Source organism: Macrobrachium rosenbergii, chromosome 41 (genome assembly GCF_040412425.1).
Source record: "Macrobrachium rosenbergii isolate ZJJX-2024 chromosome 41, ASM4041242v1, whole genome shotgun sequence".
In the NCBI taxonomy this organism is placed as follows: domain Eukaryota; kingdom Metazoa; phylum Arthropoda; class Malacostraca; order Decapoda; family Palaemonidae; genus Macrobrachium; species Macrobrachium rosenbergii.
Genome location: NC_089781.1, coordinates 55,268,515 through 55,287,286, shown reverse-complemented (window position 1 = coordinate 55,287,286; position 18,772 = coordinate 55,268,515). Strand labels below are relative to the sequence as shown.

Here is an 18,772-nt window from a genome sequence, read left to right as displayed (position 1 = left end):
ACCCAACATTGGACGTGTCTGAGAACATCTGCAGGGATGGTTGTCTTGTGAGGAGATCCAGACCCTCCGAAAGCCTTTCCGGTGACCTCCACCAGAAAAGATGCCCCTTGACGTCGTGGGGAATGTTGAAGACCGTGGAGTCCGTTTGGGTCCTTCTGTCCCAAGAGTCCCTGAGGAAAAACTGTAAGGGTCTCATGTGCAGACGGCCTAACCTTACAAATTGCTCCGCTGACGACAGAGTTCCCAGGAGAGCCATCCACTGACGGGCGGAGCAGCTGTCCAGGAGAAGAAACTTCTCCACTGTCTGAAGGCAGGAGGAGACCCTTTTGGGAGACAGAAAAGCCCGAAAAGCTAGACTGTCCAGAGTCATCCCCAAATAAAGAATCCTCTGTGAAGGAACTAAGCTCGACTTTTCCGTGTTTATCAGAATCCTAAGTCCCGAGCTAACCTTAGGGTTCTGTGAAGGTCCTCCATGCAGCGGTCCCTTGATGATGAATGGAGTAGCCAGTCGTCTAGGTACAAGGAGATCCGAACTCCCTCCAGGTGGGGCCAATGACCTATTGGGGCGAGAATCCTGGTGAACACTTGCGGGGCTGTCGACAGGCCGAAGCAGAGGGCCCGGAACTGGTAAACTCTGTCCTGAAAACAAAGCGAAGATACCTCCTGGAGTCCTGATGTACTGGAATGTGGAAGTAGGCGTCTTCCATGTCGAGGGTCACCATCCAATCCCCCGAGCTAGTGCCTGAAGAACTGAGCGGTTCGTTTCCATGGAGAACTTGGTTTCACTAAGTACATATTGAGAGCACTTACGCCGAGAACTGGCCTCCAACCCCTGATGACTTGGGGACTACAAACAGGCGGTTGTAGAAACCTGGGGTTGACACGTCCTGCACTACTGATGACCGCTTTCCCTAAGAGAGACCGGACTTCTGTCTCTAGGGCCGAAAACTTGACTGAGCCTCTTGAGTATGCTGTCAAGGAAATGGGAGAATTGGAGAGAGGAGGAGGTTGGGCGAACGGCAGACGGTAGCCTAGCTGGAGCACTTGCACCACCCACTGATCTGCACCTCTGTCTCTCCATTCCTCCTAAAAGAGGCTGAGTCTGGCCCCCACCAGCGCATGGAGGACAGGGCTCCTACTTACTGGTATGACGACCTTGTGGCTTTGAGGAGAACTTGTGACCCCTGGAGTTGTAGTGGGACCTTGAGTAAGGTTTGGACCTGGAGTTACGAAATGGATGCCTGTTAAGAGGAGATACCGTCTTGGTCAAAGGAGCGGGAGCAGGCCTCGGTCTGGTGGAAGACATAGACAGGATGTGTGACGACGCCCTCTTATCCATGGCTGACAGGACGTCTTTCACTACTGCTTCTGGGAAGAGGCCCTCCTTGTCAAAGGGTGCGAACATCAAAGCCGTTCTCTGCGAAGAAGTCACAGCCTTAGACAAGAACGAGCACCAAGTTTCCCTCTTCTTCAGAGTGGCCATGGCGAAGAGGAGGAAATTTCGCCTGCCTGCCGCATCATGGATAGCGATATCGGTGCAGGACAGGAACCCCGTGATTTTTTCCAAGACGTCTTCTGCGAGATTAGCCTGCTCCACCTGTTTGAAAACAGCTCCCATTGACCAATCGATAAAGCTGACAATCTCTAGGAGCTTGAAGAGGTTCCTGGAAAAATGTTCTACATCTAGGGCAGAAAAGAAGGTCTTGGCTGCCTCGAATGAAATGCGTCTTGAGGGTCCACAAGGGAGCCAAGTCCCCTGTGCTGAAATTGCGGATCCCAGTGAAGGAGAAGCTCCTGTGCTGTAATAATTTTGCCTCCTTTTCGACAGCTTTGAAGGAGGGCATGCATGAAACGACGACTTACCGAGGACCTCTTAGCTTCCAACCACGCCTCTACCTCTTTTAATGCTTTCTTGGAGGCGGTGGAGGAGTACCAACTTGGGAAGTGAAGTGGCAGGACCTTTTTTTCCCAGACGCAACGTGAGAAGTCGGAGAAGAGGGGCTGTCGGCTGAAAATGTTGCGGGTGCGACTGCAGCGGAAAGCTGAGTAGAGAAGCGTAATGTGAAGAAGGCCCCGATTCACCTGGGCCTTCCTCTTCACCAGAAAGAATCGGTTCCGTGCCCAGACCGTCCAGGAGTTGAGGAGGGACGACTTCTCTATCCTCGGGAGTACCAAGGACTTTGCGGACTACCTTTTCTAGCTTCCCTTCCAACAGAATAGACTCCTGGGAGGGCGAGGATGTAGCCAAAGGCGCAGACACTTCGTGTGCAGGAGGAGGAGTAAGAGGACCGGGCACTTGCGGCGGAACTTCCTGGAGAGGGCTAGGCCTCTTGACTGCACTAGGGGACCTGGGAGGAAGCGTCTGAAATGTATCTTCTTGATCGGATCCCCACGCTGAGCAACCAGGTATAGGGCTGGTTGTCCTTTTCTTGAAGAGTTTAGTAACCCTAGGGCAGGAATTATCCAAGAATGCCTCTTTAAGGGCCGAGAGGTCTGATCCCACTTGCGATGACGAGGAGGGGGGGGATCCGAATAGCTGGAATATGAAGAGACTGAAGATGAACTGCTGCTACTCTCACCTGAAGAGCTTAACCTGGTAGTGCTGCTTCGACTGCGACCGCCTTGATGAAGTTTCTGGGGACACCATCCTGCGATGTCGGCGATGGCGAGAAGATCGACGCGGCGATGGATCACTTTCACGTCTCCCTGAAGCTTTCGGCGACGCTTCAAGGCGAGTCAAGCTTACTACTTCCGCCACCAGGACTAAGGCATTCCTGTGCCTTAGAGGACGAGCCTGCTCTTGGGCAATAATTTCTGACCTTTTCGCCAGCGCTGGACTGTCTTCTAGCCTCAGAAGGCGAGCGGGACAGTTGCCTTTGCTCAAAAGATTCAGAAAAAAGAGCAGACTCGCCTGAAACGCGATCGCGAACAACCACATTGTTATCACCAACACCAACACTGACGTCATCACCGGCGCTAACGCCGGACTACGGTGTGAACGCACTAAACTTAAGACCGACTCCATGAGACCGTTCATTTGCGCTTCCATTTGATTTCTGAAAAGAACGAATTCTGATTTATCAGCCTCGAGGCTGGGCTTGGCTTTAGGGAAAACATACTGGGAAGCTGGTGAAGAAGAGGGGGGAATATGAGAGGGGGAAAGAGCAGCGGTAGAGGAGGGGGTAGGAGAGGAGGAAGGAACAGCCGGTAGAGGAGGTGACGCCAATGCCACCACCGAAGAAGATGATAGCCTAGCTTCCTTACACTTAAAGGCTTTCCTATCCCTATCCCTAACCAGCTTTATCTGATGGGAACTGTATGTTTGCCAAAACTCCTGACTCCATTCCATACATTCACTGCATGTGTTCTCCTGGGAACACTCTTGACCCCTACATGTTGTTCACAAAGAATGGCGATCGTATTTAAGTTTAACTAGTTTGGCGGAGCACAAATTCCCTGCGCAAACTCTGGATCCCGAGAAGCTTGAATCCGACATAGCTACGAAATCCCAGAGCTAGGCTAGCTAGATAAATAAACAGGCAATTGAGTACTTCACCAAGGAGAGACGCCACAACCAAGTGCAAGCAGACAAAGGAACCCAAACAGTTTGAGGCAGATGGACGCGCGATGATGCTCCCAATACGCCGAGAAATGAAACTGACCTGGGTTTATGGGTATGTCTCCTGCCACGCTACCCCCACCGCATCCGGTGGGGTTGGGTATCCTGCCAATTGTATCAGCGTTCCAAACAAAGTTTGAAAATTTATATCTCGGACGTGTCGATTTTAAAGAGATAAAAGCTTTTGCAGTGTTTTGGTAAGTCATTATAATGAAAACAGTATTTAGTGAATATTTCTCAGTGAAGAATACCGTGAATGTGTGAATTTTCAGCGAATAATGCGTATATATGTTCTATAGAGAAATCCGCAAAAAGGTGAGTTCGCGAATCGTGTGACTGCGAATACAGGGGTTTACTGTATTTCTGAAATTGCATGTAAAGTATAAAACACATGTTAGTTTAAATATGGAACCATGTGGAATTGCTGTTAGCTGTAGGATATCTAGAACATGTTCAAGAGCAGGCAATACAGTAATATAATGTCTTTGTTACTTAAAGGACTTTGTTACATATCAGAAAGGCCAGACCCCAAAAGTCTGTTAAGCTGTGGTGCTAGTAATGTTTACATTAATGGAACACTATTAAATCATAAGTTAATTTGGATAAGAACATTTTCAATGTATTTTGTTATTTTTAGACTCTAATTTTGGCTTTTTTCAACTATCATCACATGGTTTTGCCCCAGAATCGTTTTTAATATAAAGATGCTTAGGTACCATAAATTTTTATAAGGAAAATAGTATATTGTGCAGTCATCAGTTGTTAATGTAAAGTCAGTATATTAGTGTAATAATAATATTAGCCTTAGAGTAGTGTCCTTGAATTGTCCATATATTATATTCAGACCTACCATGAAATTTTCTTTAAGAGAAGTACACATTTTTCAACAGTTGCAAAGCGACAAGTGAACAAGCACCAGGATGCAGTGCCGTTTCAAATTTGGAATGTGACTTGAAGATTCATATAGATAGTGACAGAGAGATGGAACGTTTATGGGCTCTTTTGATGGATAATTTGGCCAGTTTAGAAAAACTGCGTGGTAAGTGTATCCATTGGGCCCTAAAGTTGTAACTAAATAGAGCATATATCATTTTTATAGTAAAATGCAAATTTTTAGAGGTAATATAGTGTACTGTATAGGGTATTGCAGTGTATTTTTGTGGACTTATTTTCAAATAAATATACATTTTGAAATAAAGTTACCAAAAATTGGAAAATTTATTTATATTTTTAGGAAGTTTTGTATTATTGCATTCGGCATCAATGAGTCCACTGTTGTTAATTTGCCAGTATCAGAGATCAACTTGTCTGTTGACAATTGGGATGAATTGTTAGGTACTAAATTGTCATCTGCAATAGTTAATAAAATATGTTGTGTATTTAAGTGCTTGTTGGGGTATAAGAAATGTAGTTATTTGCTCAAAGATGAAATTACTGTAGATACCTTGTGCTTTCTTTGTCATAACAGTAACTGTTATTTTTATTTCAGCCAAAGTTTGTGGGAGGCAATGAAAAATATAATCCTACACCTAAGGAATCTTTTAATATATCAATGTAATAATGTTTCTTGATTAGAATATGGAACTTAGCAAAAATAAATGAAGCACATTCAAGTCTTCTGTTTTGTGATTGACTAGTCTTTTGATGAAGTTGAAAGTAATGGAAATTATTGCCATTTGAAACCAAATTGTTGAATTTTGTCTCTTGTAAAGTTGCCTAGTACACCTGTACAAGCTGTTCACAAAAAGACTCCAATAGAAATACAAACCATTGCCTTTTTTAATAGGATATCCTTCAGCACAAGCTGGAACGGGCATTAAACTTGGTAACAAGGTGGTTAACTGGTGGTAAAAGGGGTGAGTGGGGGAATAGCCCTCACTTACCTACCAACACTAGCCACTTTCTTTAGCTGTTAAGTAAGTATATCTTAATTTAACCAGACCACTGAGCTGATTAACAGCTCCTAGGGCTGGCCCGAAGGATTAGACTTATTTTACGTGGCTAAGAACCAATTGGTTACCTAGCAACGGGACCTACATCTTACTGTGGAATCCGAACCACATTATACCGAGAAATGAATTTCTATCACCAGAAACAAATTCCTCTAATTCTTCATTGGCCGGCTGGAGAACCGAACGTGGGCATAGGAGAGTGCTAGCCGAGTACAATATCGACCCATCCAATGAGGAACTATGTAGGTATGGACTCATATGTCTGTCCTGTGTGGTTGTTGGACTGGATGAGTACCTTGCCACTCTTGTTCCTTTGCATGCACATTAGATTATTTTTTTTTTATGCTGTGTACTCTGTTATATTTTTATGTCACTTTATCTTGGTTTTCTTTCCAAATGGATAAGAAAAATGACCAATGCTGGTGTGAGGGACATGAGGGACTTATGCATTTGTGTGGTCTCTTTATGTCCCTGTTATAAGTATCACTCTTTTTGTGGGGATAAAGACTGCAATCTTTACCCTGTTTTGTATATGCGATGGTCCTCTTCCCTGTGAGAAGTTTGGTAAGAGGAGGAAGGGGAGAGGTGTCTGCCAGATTCTGACAGTACCAGACCCCTCAGCTCTTTTCTTCCAACCCAGTTTTGACAAACCCTTTTCATTTCATATTATCAGGGGATGAGGAATTATGTGACACTTGGCAGTTGTTGTCTTATGAGCCCTCTCATTCTCCTTTAAGGAAGGTAATCCACCAGTTGCAGTAGCTCTTCCAGTTTCTACCTCCAGCAAATGTTTCTCCCATTCCAGACCAGCTTTTTTATGTGGAAGATGAACAAGGCCTTATGGTGGAAAGGAAAAAACATTTTTCTCAACTCCTCCTACCCTATCATTGTTGCATTGTCTAGATTGTCTTCGTTCTCCTCCTTGTCGGCAGACTTGCTTCCTTCACTTAAGAGGAATAAGAAGGGTGAAGTCTAAGGCCTCACTCTAGATGTTCAGAAGGACTTCTGTTGTGTGCCCCTACTCGTTGCAGGTGACCGGAATTGCCAAATCATCGATGAGTGATCATTGTACCTCTGGTTGGGCTGTTCCCTTTATGCATCCCACTTAGAAGAAAAGACTGTTCCCTCCTCATCCCCCTTGTGCATCCTCAGGCTTACACTTGGATCTGTATCCCCTTGCTCTTCCCACACTGGGGCATCCCTGAGGAATTGCAAAAGGGCAGGTATAGGTATGGTCTCCAGACCACATGTTCTATTAACGGGACAGTTTATCACCCTCTCCTTCAGGGTTTGGGGCAGCTTAGAGAGTAATCAACAACTTCACACTCTGCATGTGCGCTTTCTGTGGAGCAGTTGCAATCCAAGCACTGTCACTCGAGAGAGGAGTCTCATTCGATCTCATCCACCTTGTGTGTGTGAGAATGGCGTATGAGAGAGGCATTACACATTCTTGTTCTTACCCTTTGTCTTCTTACTCAATTACGACCAAGTATGGGAGCAGAGCAGTGGTGGATTCAAAGTCTGAATTCTGTTCAGACTGCAAAACTGCTGGTTGTTCTTTGCCTTCTCTGATGAGAGTTGTTTCTGGGTTGGAACAAGAACAGAAACAAGTGAGGAAGCAGAAGACTCGTGTAACCCTTTTTTGATTAAAAAACAGCTTGCTACTATGGAACCTGAGTGTGCAGATGTCATGAAAGCTAATTTTACTAACTCTCCCAAGTGTAGGAAGAGTTGAGTGACCTAGAATGTCCTGCATTTGCACTGATTATCTCCTTTGCCTTTCTAGGTAAATGCGGTTGAGCTAAGACCACCTCCTCCCTTCAGTATATTGCCATCTTATCTTCCCATCAGATTTTCCAAGATCTTGAATCAAACCTTGCCGGCAAGGTGTACAGAGATGATGATGAAAGTCAGTAGAAGTTGTGAGGGAACAGTCAGGCTCCCAAAGTTTTCACAGGTACTTCTCATGAGTGAGAAGGCCACTGGAACTGAAGTTGGGTCTCTAAACCCTAGCTAATAAGGAGAGAGTACTACATACAGGCAGTCCCCGGTTATCGGCGATCCAATTTAGGGCACTTGTCCAACGATGGCGACAACTGGATTTTCAGCACCAATCTCCGGTTATCGGCAGCAGTCCCTGGTTATCAGCGCTGTTACCACCAATTTTCTGGTATTGTCATGCCATTGGGAACGGAACCCCCGCCGATAACCAGGGACTGCCTGTACTCTCTTTAGATGGAATGGCACAGGTTATGCAATGGCCCATCGTAGGGAATAACTTCATGTTTAGACAGTTCCAAGAAATGCAATCCCTGTCTATCAGAACTAAGGTTTCCTCTTCTTGACTGTGACAGGGCAGTTACTTAGAAATGCTGCTTTAAACCTAACACAGCCCTACAGCTGGTTATTGGGTTCCTACCTGATTGTCATCTTAGACTTTTTATATACATATGCTAAAAGTGTGACGTGGTCAATGGGGTTCTCCTGGGCTTTTGCTACAGGAGAGAATCCTCTTACTTCCCCCAAACAAATGAAGCAAAAGGTTAAAAGTTGGATCTCACACCCAGTTAGCAAACAGTAACTGGGTATGCTCATAGGATGGCAAATTTAGGGAGGTATATAGAGTACCAATTCCTGTCTTGGAAGAAACAATCAGATGGGCATTGGCAGATACTCCTTGGCCACCTGTCATCCGTCAGGGGCAGATTCCTTCTCTTTTTCCTTGGATCTCTACTGCCACCCTTCTTTCTTGGTGCAAGTGACATGAGTGCTAGTGCAGTGATGGGACAAGAATCCCTTTGGGTGTGTCCTGTGAAATCTCCTGCCAGAAATGTATCTGTTTTTGGATGTGTCAGAAGGAAGCTAAAACACTTTTCAGAATATTCTTGGCCATAGGATTATCATAATCTCTAGGTCAGCATTCCTTGATGTTGGGAAGGGTTGCTTCCTTGCAGGTTTATGAGAATAGTTGGTAGGTTACTCAGGAGTGCTTTTGTTACAGCACAACCGTAGGGGTACCTGACAGGGCAAAGAGGAGGAGGTCTTTACCCACTCTTTGTATAGCTGCATTTGCAGATGCATGAGTGGGTGGTTCAACACACCATTATGCTGGGTGTCAGTGAGAATCAGGCTGGCAGACTAACTCATTTGTTGGGGTCAGTTTAATACAGAATAGTTCTTACTCCCTCAAATGCCAGCTTTTCTGGTTTGAGCTGAGTTTTTTTCCTTTATGCTTGATCTCGTACTTCCCAGGCAGAACAGAACTTTACAGTATTCTGCTCCCTTATCCATTCTCTAGTGATGATAACAGAAGTTATATGACCGCTTTTTCTCCGTCAGGTGGTTAGCAGTGTTGATCCTGTCAGGCTAGGGTGTATGACTTGTTCCCAGCCATAAGTCAGTTTTCAGTCCAAAGACCTTGGATATCCCCACTTGGTGGTGTTAGCCTTACTTACAGGTTGGTTAGGACTTGTTTTTCCACCATCAGTAGTATTGTTCTTTCAAAAGGGAGTTAAACTAGAATTTTTCAGCATAACCCAAGTGTCTTACTAGCCCTTGGACAAAATCTAGTTCAAGACTTCTCTCACAAGACCTCATTTGATCAGCACAGTCTGAGCAAAGTGTAGCGGGGAATTTTTTCTGGCATCCTGTCCTAGAGTTTTTCCTACGACCCCTCCTGCCAAGACTTTGATTGTGGGTTCCAGATGAGATGCTCTTGCTCCCAGTTTGACCCAAAAGATACATCATGAAGGACCCAGGCTCTTAGACTGGAGTACTGTCTCCTTTTTCTTTGTCTTAGGCTGCATAGGAGGAGGTGTCCAGGAACATTTTTCCTTCTCTGGCTTTGTTAGGTATCTGATGAATTTGTGATTCCTCTGACTGAGAAAGACATCACCCTTTGCACACATTTGAGGATATACAAAGTCAGGTCATAAGACCAACCAAAGCCCTTTTGGATGATTTTTGCAGTGCTTCTAGTCAATGACGGCAAGAGTCTGGATAGTTGAAATCCTTTTCCACATTTTACCCACAGGGCCTTAGATTTCTCTTGGAACCTTTGACGGTTGCTCTACAGGTGTACTAGACACCCAACTCTTCCTGGACAGACTAGTATCTTGCCTGAGTATTTTAGCCAAGGGTAAGTTTGGTGGATACATACAGTTGTCTGGACACACTCACTTTCCCCTATTTCCATAGTGGATCAGCATCTAGGCCAAAGTATAATCTGGTTAAGGCTAGGTACAGTTACCAGCACTTTAAACATCCAATCTTAGTGTAATATCAAAGATGTTTCTCCCTCCTCTCTCCCTTTTAACAAGTTCATCGATGGTTCTTTCTTACTGGAGTACCATTCCTTAATGAAAAGTACTCTGGTCCAGGGCCTTACAACTTGGATCACCCTTTTCATCCAACCAGGAGGAGGTTACAGGAGTCATGACAACCTTTGTTCGCATGCACAACAGGGAGCGTGTCATTTCTGGGTGGCATTCAACTGCAGTCAGTTGACACAGACTACCTCCCACACAATGGGTAAGTTTCCTATCATGAAAGTGATTGTATTCCCATAGGAACAGATAGTAAAATTTTAAAATTAATAATTAATTAACTTACCTGTACGGTGGTCCCCCCCTGGGGTTTTATGTGTTTCACATTTCCGCGGATTTTTCTTTGGGTCGTATCTCTAAAATTATCACTAATCCGCTTTTTTACGTAGAACAACACTATTTATTCACTAATTACTGTATTTTTTCATTTAAATATATATGTATACTGAGAGAGAGAGAGAGAGAGAGAGAACACTGTGGTTTTTACATCGAAGTCTCAGCACAGTATAAATGGAGAGAGAGACACACAGAGAGAACTGTGGTTTTTACATCGAAGTCTCAGCACAGTATGAATGGATTTTGTGTGAAATAACGTTTCATTGATATTTTGCAGTTTTTTCCTTTAAAGTTATATGTACAGTCATACCTCGAACTTACGCGAGGTTAGGTTCCGGAGCCCCTCGTGCAAGGTGAATTTTCGCGTAAGTTTGGCATGGTCTTTAAAAATGCTAACAAATGTTTATTTCCAGTGTTTAAATACTAAATATGACCCTAATCGTGCTCCCAAAGTATTAAGCTGACTTTTAAATGAACTAAAGTTAGTGTAATTTTATTTAAAATTTAGCTTATTACCCTTAAAAAAGGAATACAGTAAAAGGCTGACATAAAAATTGAGTACTGCACAGTTTCATAATAGCGCATTTACAGTAGGTGCGTACGTATACTAATGTTACCCCTAATTCATGGGATGGCGTTTTCTTTGTCACTTAGAGTAAAAGCCGTTTTCTTTGCGTCACTAGGCAAAACGTCATGTGTCAGTCATAACAAAATTATAATTCCATAAAATATTGAAAACATGTGTACATAATATTCATAGAAGGTAGTACAGTGCAGGTAAAATTCAATCAATTTAAAATTATATACTGTACAGGTAATGACGTACAGAGAAATAATAAGTTGTAAAAGTATGTTTGAGTGGTAACTACGAATGAGAGAGAGAGAGAGAGAGATATACTGTAATAAAGTAACTGTACTGCTTTTGTATCGTATTTATGCGCAAATATATAAATACAAATTTTCCATTCTCATTTTACACCTAAAAACATGAAAACTTAAAAACTAAACACACTTTCTACAGTGGTATCATCTTTGAAAAATACAGTAACTAAGGGTATCACGTCTTGTAAAAGTACACCAACTGAACGTGCTGTAATTACATGCACATACAGATTGCACCAGCACTTTTCTCCGAGGTGAACAGAGTAATTTTCAAAGAATGACACTTATACAACTCTTAGTTACATCTCTGATATTACATTAACGAATTCATTTTATCAAATGAGTGCGACTGAACAACCTCATCTCAAGGTCATGTAAAGTCTTTGTGACAAAGACTTTGCAAATGGACATAATACTTGTATGATATTTATGTACAAAAATATAAAAGGGATTTTGACAAAGGAAAAATCTATTTCTGAGGAAGGTCCCGTGTCACCCGGTGAAATTCCATTACAGCACGAATTTCTAGGTATAATAATGCTAGATATACCAGAGAAAAAGAGCTTTCAGGAAAGCTGGGGTTACTACCCCCAGTCGAGCGCCTTCTAGGAAGACGCCGGTATAAGGAAGGGTGAGTGAAATACCACTACCACGGAAACATACTCGAAAGATCTCTCCTTATCAAAACCCCGAACAGAGCGGTGAGCCGTTACAGCCCCTACACTCAACACCCGCCAGGACGGCGACACCAGCGCCACCTACCTCATTCCATGCTAGCACTAACCCCAGACTTGGCATGTGCAAGTAGGGGAGTACTAGGTGAGTCAGGGGAGGGTCACTGGGTGACACGGGACCTTCCTCAGAAATAGATTTTTCCTTTGTCAAAATCCCTTTCTGAGTTCAGTCCCGTGTCAGCCGGTGAAATAGTGATAGAGAATCATGCCAAGGCTGCAACTACGAGGAAAAGAGGGTAATCTGAAAAAAACATAAATTACGAAAATAATTTTAATCAGGGAATCTCTTACATGTAGCAAGAATACTAAACCTAAGGCACATCAAAACTTAATACAATGAAAAGTGGGGAAGTCCCGCACGACGGGAAGAGGCCCCAAAAATCTTAACATTACTAAAGCATATTGAAACATGAAATGTGCATAAGATAAATGCATATACAATCTTAAAGCTACACACGTAAACTTAGGCTAAACACGTAAGAGACAAAATCAATGAAAAATAACATATACAGCACATATACATATATCTGGGGTACATGGAGCAAAATAAAAACCGCCCAGTACCCCACAAGAAAAAACAATCATAACATGTCAGATTACAGTTTCCACTCAACAGAGACAAGATACATCAATATGAGGAGCCAGGCAGTGAGGCATGATCAACCAGGAGGATAAGCAGAGAAGTAAATGAGGCAGGCGGGCGGGGGGGAAAGGATAGGATAAGGATATGATTAGTTAAGGTGGGGAGATGACACTTCCCACAGCTATGGTAGAAAATTTCAGGGCTTCGAGTTTTTTTAAATAGTGGCGTTTAAACACTAGAGGTGATTTCCAACCCGTAAATTTAGATAGTTCTGAGAAGTCCATATTATGAAAGTAATTAATGGAAGTAGCAACTGCTCGAATATCATGAACCTTAGGAACTGAATCTGGGTTGGCCTGTTTAATAAAATACAGAATTTGTTGTCTTATAGCATTCAGCTTAAAGTGTACCACCTTTCTCCCTGATAAAAAGAGGACCCGACTTACTCTGTGGAGTTCTTAAAAGGTAAGATTTAAGTGTATAAACTGGACATAAAGACTGGTCTTGAGGAAGGGGCACCACCTTCCAAGGAGACCATCTGTCTTGTGGGTCTTCGTTCTTGGCTAAAAATCTAGGGTCAGGGGAAAGGAGGACCTCTCCAGGACGGGAGGAAGTTCACAAAATTGTCACCTCTAGTGAGAGCCGATAGCTCTGAGATTCTAGCACCTGAAGCCAAGCTAATCAGAAATAAAGTCTTCCTTAACAGATCCTGATAAGAGCAATGAAAGTTGTCCATCTCTGATGCTAACTTAAGGACGTCATTGAGAAACCACGTAACAGAATGTGGGCGTGATACGGGTCTCAGACGAGCGCATGCTCTGGGGATAGATGAAAAATAGGAATCTGTAAGGTCGATTTTAAAGCCGTATAGAAATACTTTCTTCAGGGCTGACTTGACTGTGGTAATAGTGGCCGGAGCAAGGCCTTTCTCAAACAGTGATCTAAAGAAAGAAACTCCTAAATTAGTCGTCATGATTTTGGCTTCAGATGCTTTCAGGAAGGAGGCTAATTTTTTGACTGCTGAGTCATACTGTCTAAGAGTAGAATCTCTTTTATCTGATTCTAAAAACAGAGTGTTGACAGGGTCAATGTTTGCTCCTTTTTGGGCTGCGAATTTTATAAAGTCCATAAAACTAGGGCATTCTGAATTCTTGAGGAAGCTGACACAGTCTTGGTTTGTACTGTCTGGGTCAGTATGGGCTTGGGAACTCAAGACTCCGCAATCCCAGTTCCTGAAGAAGAGGGAACCAATTGCTCTTCGGCCAATAGGGGCTACTAGGCTGGTTGACCTTTGAATGTCCTGAGTTTGTGTAATACTTTCAGCAGTAAATTTATTGGAGGGAACAGATAAATTTTCTCCCAATTGTTCCAATCTACTGTCATTGCGTCTGTGGCGTACGCCTGAGGGTCCAGGTTCGGGGCCACGTAACAGGGGAGCTTGAAGTTGCTCTCCGTCGCGAACAGATCCACTTGGAAACCCGGAACCCGGCGGCAAATCCATTTGAAAGATTCCCGTCCAGGGACCACTCCGTCTCCAACGGAGTAGCTCTGGACAGGGAATCCGCCACCACGCCCGCACCCCGCTAGGTGGGTGGCTGACAGGTGCCAGCCGTGCTTGTTCGCCAGGGAGAAGATAGCAACCATTACTTGGTTTACTCGACCTGATTTGGAGCCGCCCCTGTTGATGCAATGAACTACCACTGCGCTGTCCAATACCAGCCTGATATGAATCCGGTTGGGGGGGGCGGATTTTCTTTAGAGTTAGAAAGACCGCCATAGCTTCCAGGGTGTTTATATGGAACTGCTGAAACATTGTGGACCACGTTCCTTGTACTTTCTGTTTTGGTGAATATCCCCCAGCCGCTTAGGGAAGCGTCTGTGTGAACAACTAGTGCCGGAGGGGGAAATTGAAGCGAACTGTTTTGGACAGGCCTCTGACTGTGGTCCAAGGCCGCAGTCTTGTCTTTAAGATTCGAGGAATAGAGGAGACCTTGTCTCTGAGCTTGACATTGGCTCGACTCAGCCACACCCTGTTTATGTCTTTTAGTTTCGCTTTTAAGAGCTGGTCCGTCACTGAGGCAAATTGAAGAGACCCAAGGACTCTTTCTTGGGATCGGCGGGATGCCGATTGATTTTTGAGAAATTTCCTGGTGAGAGATGCTATCTCTTTCCTCTTGGGAGGCGGGAGAGATAACGTGTGAGAGGACAGATCCCACTGGAGACCCAGCCACTGAAACCGGGACTCGGAGTCAGGCGGGACTTCTCTCTGTTCAGTTGAAAACCCAGCGACTCCAGGAAGTTGATGACTATGGACGTAGCCTTCTGACACTCCGAACTGTTGGTGCCCAAATTATCCAATCGTCTAAATGCACGCTGCTAGGGATATCCCTCGGGACCGGAGTTGTTGCACTACCGTGTCCGCCAGCTTGGTGAATACCCTGGGCGCAATGTTTAGACCGAAGGGCATGACCCTGAAGGAGTAGGCTTGATTCCCGAGTCTGAAACCGAGGAACTGAGAGAAGTTCCGCGCAATCGGGACGTGATAATAAGCGCCTGAAAGATCGATAGAGGTGGTGACGGCTCCACGCGGAAGTAGAGTTTGTACCTGAGCTACCGTAAGCATGCGAAATTTGTCGCATTTTATGTAGAGATTTAGACGCGACAGATCCAGGATCACTCTTTGCTGATCGGAGTCTTTTTTTGGGAACAGTGAATAACCTGCCTTGAAACTTTAGGTGCCTTACTTTCTTTATTGCTTGTTTGTTGAGCAATTCTGTCACGTAATCCTGTAGGATTGATGTGGGTGGCTGGTAAAATCTGGTTAGAGGAGGAGGGTTCTTGATCCAGCTCCATCCTAGTCCTTTGGACACAATGCTGTGTGCCCAAGGGCTGAAGGTCCATTGGTCCCTGAACCAATACAGGCGACAACCTACCTGAGTTCTCTCAGTGGGAGGGAGCGGGTTTGTTCCCTCTACCACGTCCAGGCCTTCCTCTTGGGGTGGTGTTGGGTTTTCCTCTATGAGGGGCTCTGCCTCTTCCCCCCTTGCAACCCTATTAAGGCCGTGAAAGTATCCACGGCCCTCATAGGTGGGGTTGTATGCTGGCGAAGCAACATACGAGGGTGCAGCAAGGGAATGAGCTGGTTGGACCAGCACATACTGTTGGGGGTGAGTCTTGGAGGTGGAAGGCTGTGCCACTGCCGAGACCGGGACGGCTTGAACTACCGCCTGATGGTGGGGCCTCTTATGCCTCCTGAAACGTTTGCCTCCTCTCGTCTGGGGCCGCCAGATTCTGGGGTCTTGCGCTTGTAGGCAGAAATGCCCCAGCGAGAGCGCAGACTCTGGTTGGCCCTTGTAGCCTCGGCCATAACATTTCGTGACCTCCTCTTCTGGGAAGAGGTTAGGCCCCAGATCGAGCTCTTAACGAGCTTGTTAGGCTCGTGGCGGATAGTGGCATCGGCAAAATGAACTTTCTGCATTCCAGTCTGGCCATGATGAACTCGAAAAAGGTCAGACTGAAAGCCAGCTAGCAGGGACTTAGCCAAGACCTGAAAGAATGGCTCGTCCGCGCAGGAGACGGCAGTAGCTTCCGTAAGGCAGACGGAGTTCAAGGACCGGGCTAACTTAGTCCGGGCATCAAACTCCGCCTTCAACAAAGATTCCGGCAGCTTGGGGAGCTGCTCACTGAACTGTGAGGAAGCACAGAAGGGGCCCAGTTTCCCGACAGTGAAAGTGGACGGAGCGTCCACCCAGAACTCATCACTTCCTGGGAATACCAGGAAGTGGGGTCTGTTTCCCTCAGCTGCGGTAACGGATTACCTTCAAAGCATGCTCGGGCCGTAGCCAGAGCGACTTTGTTCAAGCAAGGGGTGGGCAGGTTGTCTCCCAGGGCGAACATTGTGAAGTTGCCCTTGAAAGGAGTCAACTTCGTATTTTCTGCCTGCCACTCCGTCAGAGTGCGCAGGAGAGCCGACTGAGCTTGGTCCCTAGGGACGATGACAGTCTCCTAGGAACCTTATCCGACCAATCCATGCTTCCTCCGTTAATCTCACGAAGCCTGGGTAGGGGGCAAGAGATCGGGGGGAAGAATTCCAATTCCTCCAGCCGCCTCGTACCAAGACCTTCAACCGTGAGTTTGCCATCATGTTGATGGCACGGAGGGCTTAAACGCCAAGGGTTACCGACATCGAACGGCGGGGAGGTCTGCTGTGTCGGGGATGACATACTGGGGTTCGGCTGGGGTGGGGGCGAGCCATTCCCGCCAGTATATTATCATGACTGGCCAACTTTTCGGAGATTTTACTGAATCTCGTGTCCAAATCCTCCGTGAACTTCCTGAAAAGTTGGTTCGCAAAGGCCTCTGCGTCGAAGGCAGGCTGGCGAGGAGGGCTTTGTTTTGCAGCCCTCTTACTCGCGCCTTTGCTGGAGGAACCAGACTTGCTCCCGGAGGCTACAGGTGCTGAGACCTTAGCCTTCGACGGGGAAGGGCGATGCCTTCTTGGAAGACGAGGACTTATAGCCCTTCGCCTTCCATGAAGTCTTCAACTTCAACTTGGGGATAGCAGACGGAGCTCTATCACCCAAGGAGGAAGACTTCACAAAACCTGTGAACAAAGAAACAGATGAAGCTGGGGAGTCAAAAGAGGGGGCCCGCCCAACAACCTCACCTACCTCACTACTTACCACCTGGTCCTGCTCGGTGTTCATGGGTTCCAGGTCTAAGTCTAAAGCGGCGACGCATCCTCCGAAACCTCAGGCGTAGAGGAGATCCACTTGGGGTGGCTGGGTCGCATCCCGGATTTGCTGGATGATGGGGGTGGCAAGATCTTCTGGCACTGCGCCGCCACCTGTGCGCCGGGTAGAGCAGGTCCTCAACTTAGCGTCCGAGGACGAGGGGCTTCCCGACGGAACATTCCTGCCAAAACCAGCCACCCAGGCCCGGAGGGATTCCAAGGCAGACTTCTTGGAAGACTCGTCCGCCTGCAAGAAAACCAACAATTAGCCAAGAACGAAAAACAGTCCGGGAACCTCATAAACAATATACAATATGAGGAGCGTAAACGGAGGAAGACTGTCACTTACCGACTCATCCTGGACGGTTGCGCATAGAGCGAAGCAAACCTCACAACCATCAGGGTGCCAAACTACCAGGTCATCCAGCCGGACCGCACAACCAGCGTGGTCCGGCACACTACGTGACCATAGGGTTGTTGGAGGAAGCGGTACACCCGGCTCCTCACAGCGAACAGTCTGTAAGTAGAAAAGTACATGAACCCACCACCCTAAGCAATCTAAAGCCAGCAAGGCCGGGAATTCACTACAACCGGAATACTCCGGCGGAGAAGAACTCCCTTATCATAAACTGGGCCAATAAGCTCTAAATTACACAGACTGGAAGGTAAAGTTTCAGACCCCGGAATACTCCGGGAATGAAAGAATGAGACACCAAGAACTCACCACAAGGGCTGCCAGTAAAAATAACGGCGGAGCCCCGGTGTAGAACCGACTCACGTATGTATATAATATAAAGGAGGAGAGTACTCCGTTAGATAAACAGACTTATCTAAATATATATCAATTCAAAACAATAACATTAAACAAGTGACGGTAAAAGGGTAACTACTCGAGACCGGAGGGATCCGCTCCTTATATAATATAAATCCCTTCCTCACTTACTTCCCCGCCGGAGAAACAAGATGGGCAAGATGCTCGTATGTTTATAACATAAGCCGGAGCAATTATATATTACCCTATCTACGTAACCCGACGGGGAGAAGAGAGGTGTGGGATAGAGTGTCGAACACGTTCGAGCTAACGAACCACCAACACCAACACAGCGATGCTAGGGACTGTATGGGAGGGAGCGAATCCCTCTACCAAATGGAGGAGTCCCTGAACTCGGAGAAAACGCCATCTAGCGTCACCCGCGCGAGTAGAGCAAGGCTGGAGGGGTGGTGAGGGGGGGGGGGTGGAGTAGGGGAGAGAGGTAGGCTACCAAGAAGGGAACAGGAGACAGGGGAAAAACATATCACCCGCTCAACTGCACACATACACCACTCCAAGAATAATGAAACTTGGGAGGGTAGCCTACTACTAAGGGAAGCTACCCAGCCCGATGCCCGACTCCTTCCTAGGCGAAGCCTAATAGGGACCTAACCTAGTATAGGCTAGGAAAAAGGGAGGAGTGCGGAGGGGAGGAGGAAGCAACAGGGAGAGAAATTTTGTGCCGAGAACCAACCGGGATCGAGAAGAGGGGCCAAGGAGGTGACTAGCCTAGAGGAAACACATCCAAAGAACTCTATTCCCCCAAATGAAGGAAGAGAACTAAGGGGCTCACTCTGC

At 46.0% G+C, this 18,772-nt stretch overlaps 1 protein-coding gene across 6 annotated transcripts in view; it reads left to right on the top strand.

Moving 5' to 3' along the window:
* Positions 1-18,772, top strand: part of RasGAP1 (Ras GTPase activating protein 1) — a 933,257-nt gene that overhangs the window by 729,242 nt on the left and 185,243 nt on the right. For 4 of the 6 annotated variants that reach the window (XM_067084371.1, XM_067084369.1, XM_067084372.1 and 1 more), the window contains one exon: positions 4,510-4,658. The exons of 1 other annotated variant lie outside the window; for it this stretch is intronic. In XM_067084371.1, the coding sequence (XP_066940472.1) occupies positions 4,510-4,658 (149 nt within the window). Of the gene's footprint in view, positions 1-4,509; positions 4,659-5,108; positions 5,232-18,772 lie in introns of those variants that run through there. One more of the 6 variants, XM_067084373.1, reaches the window with a different exon arrangement.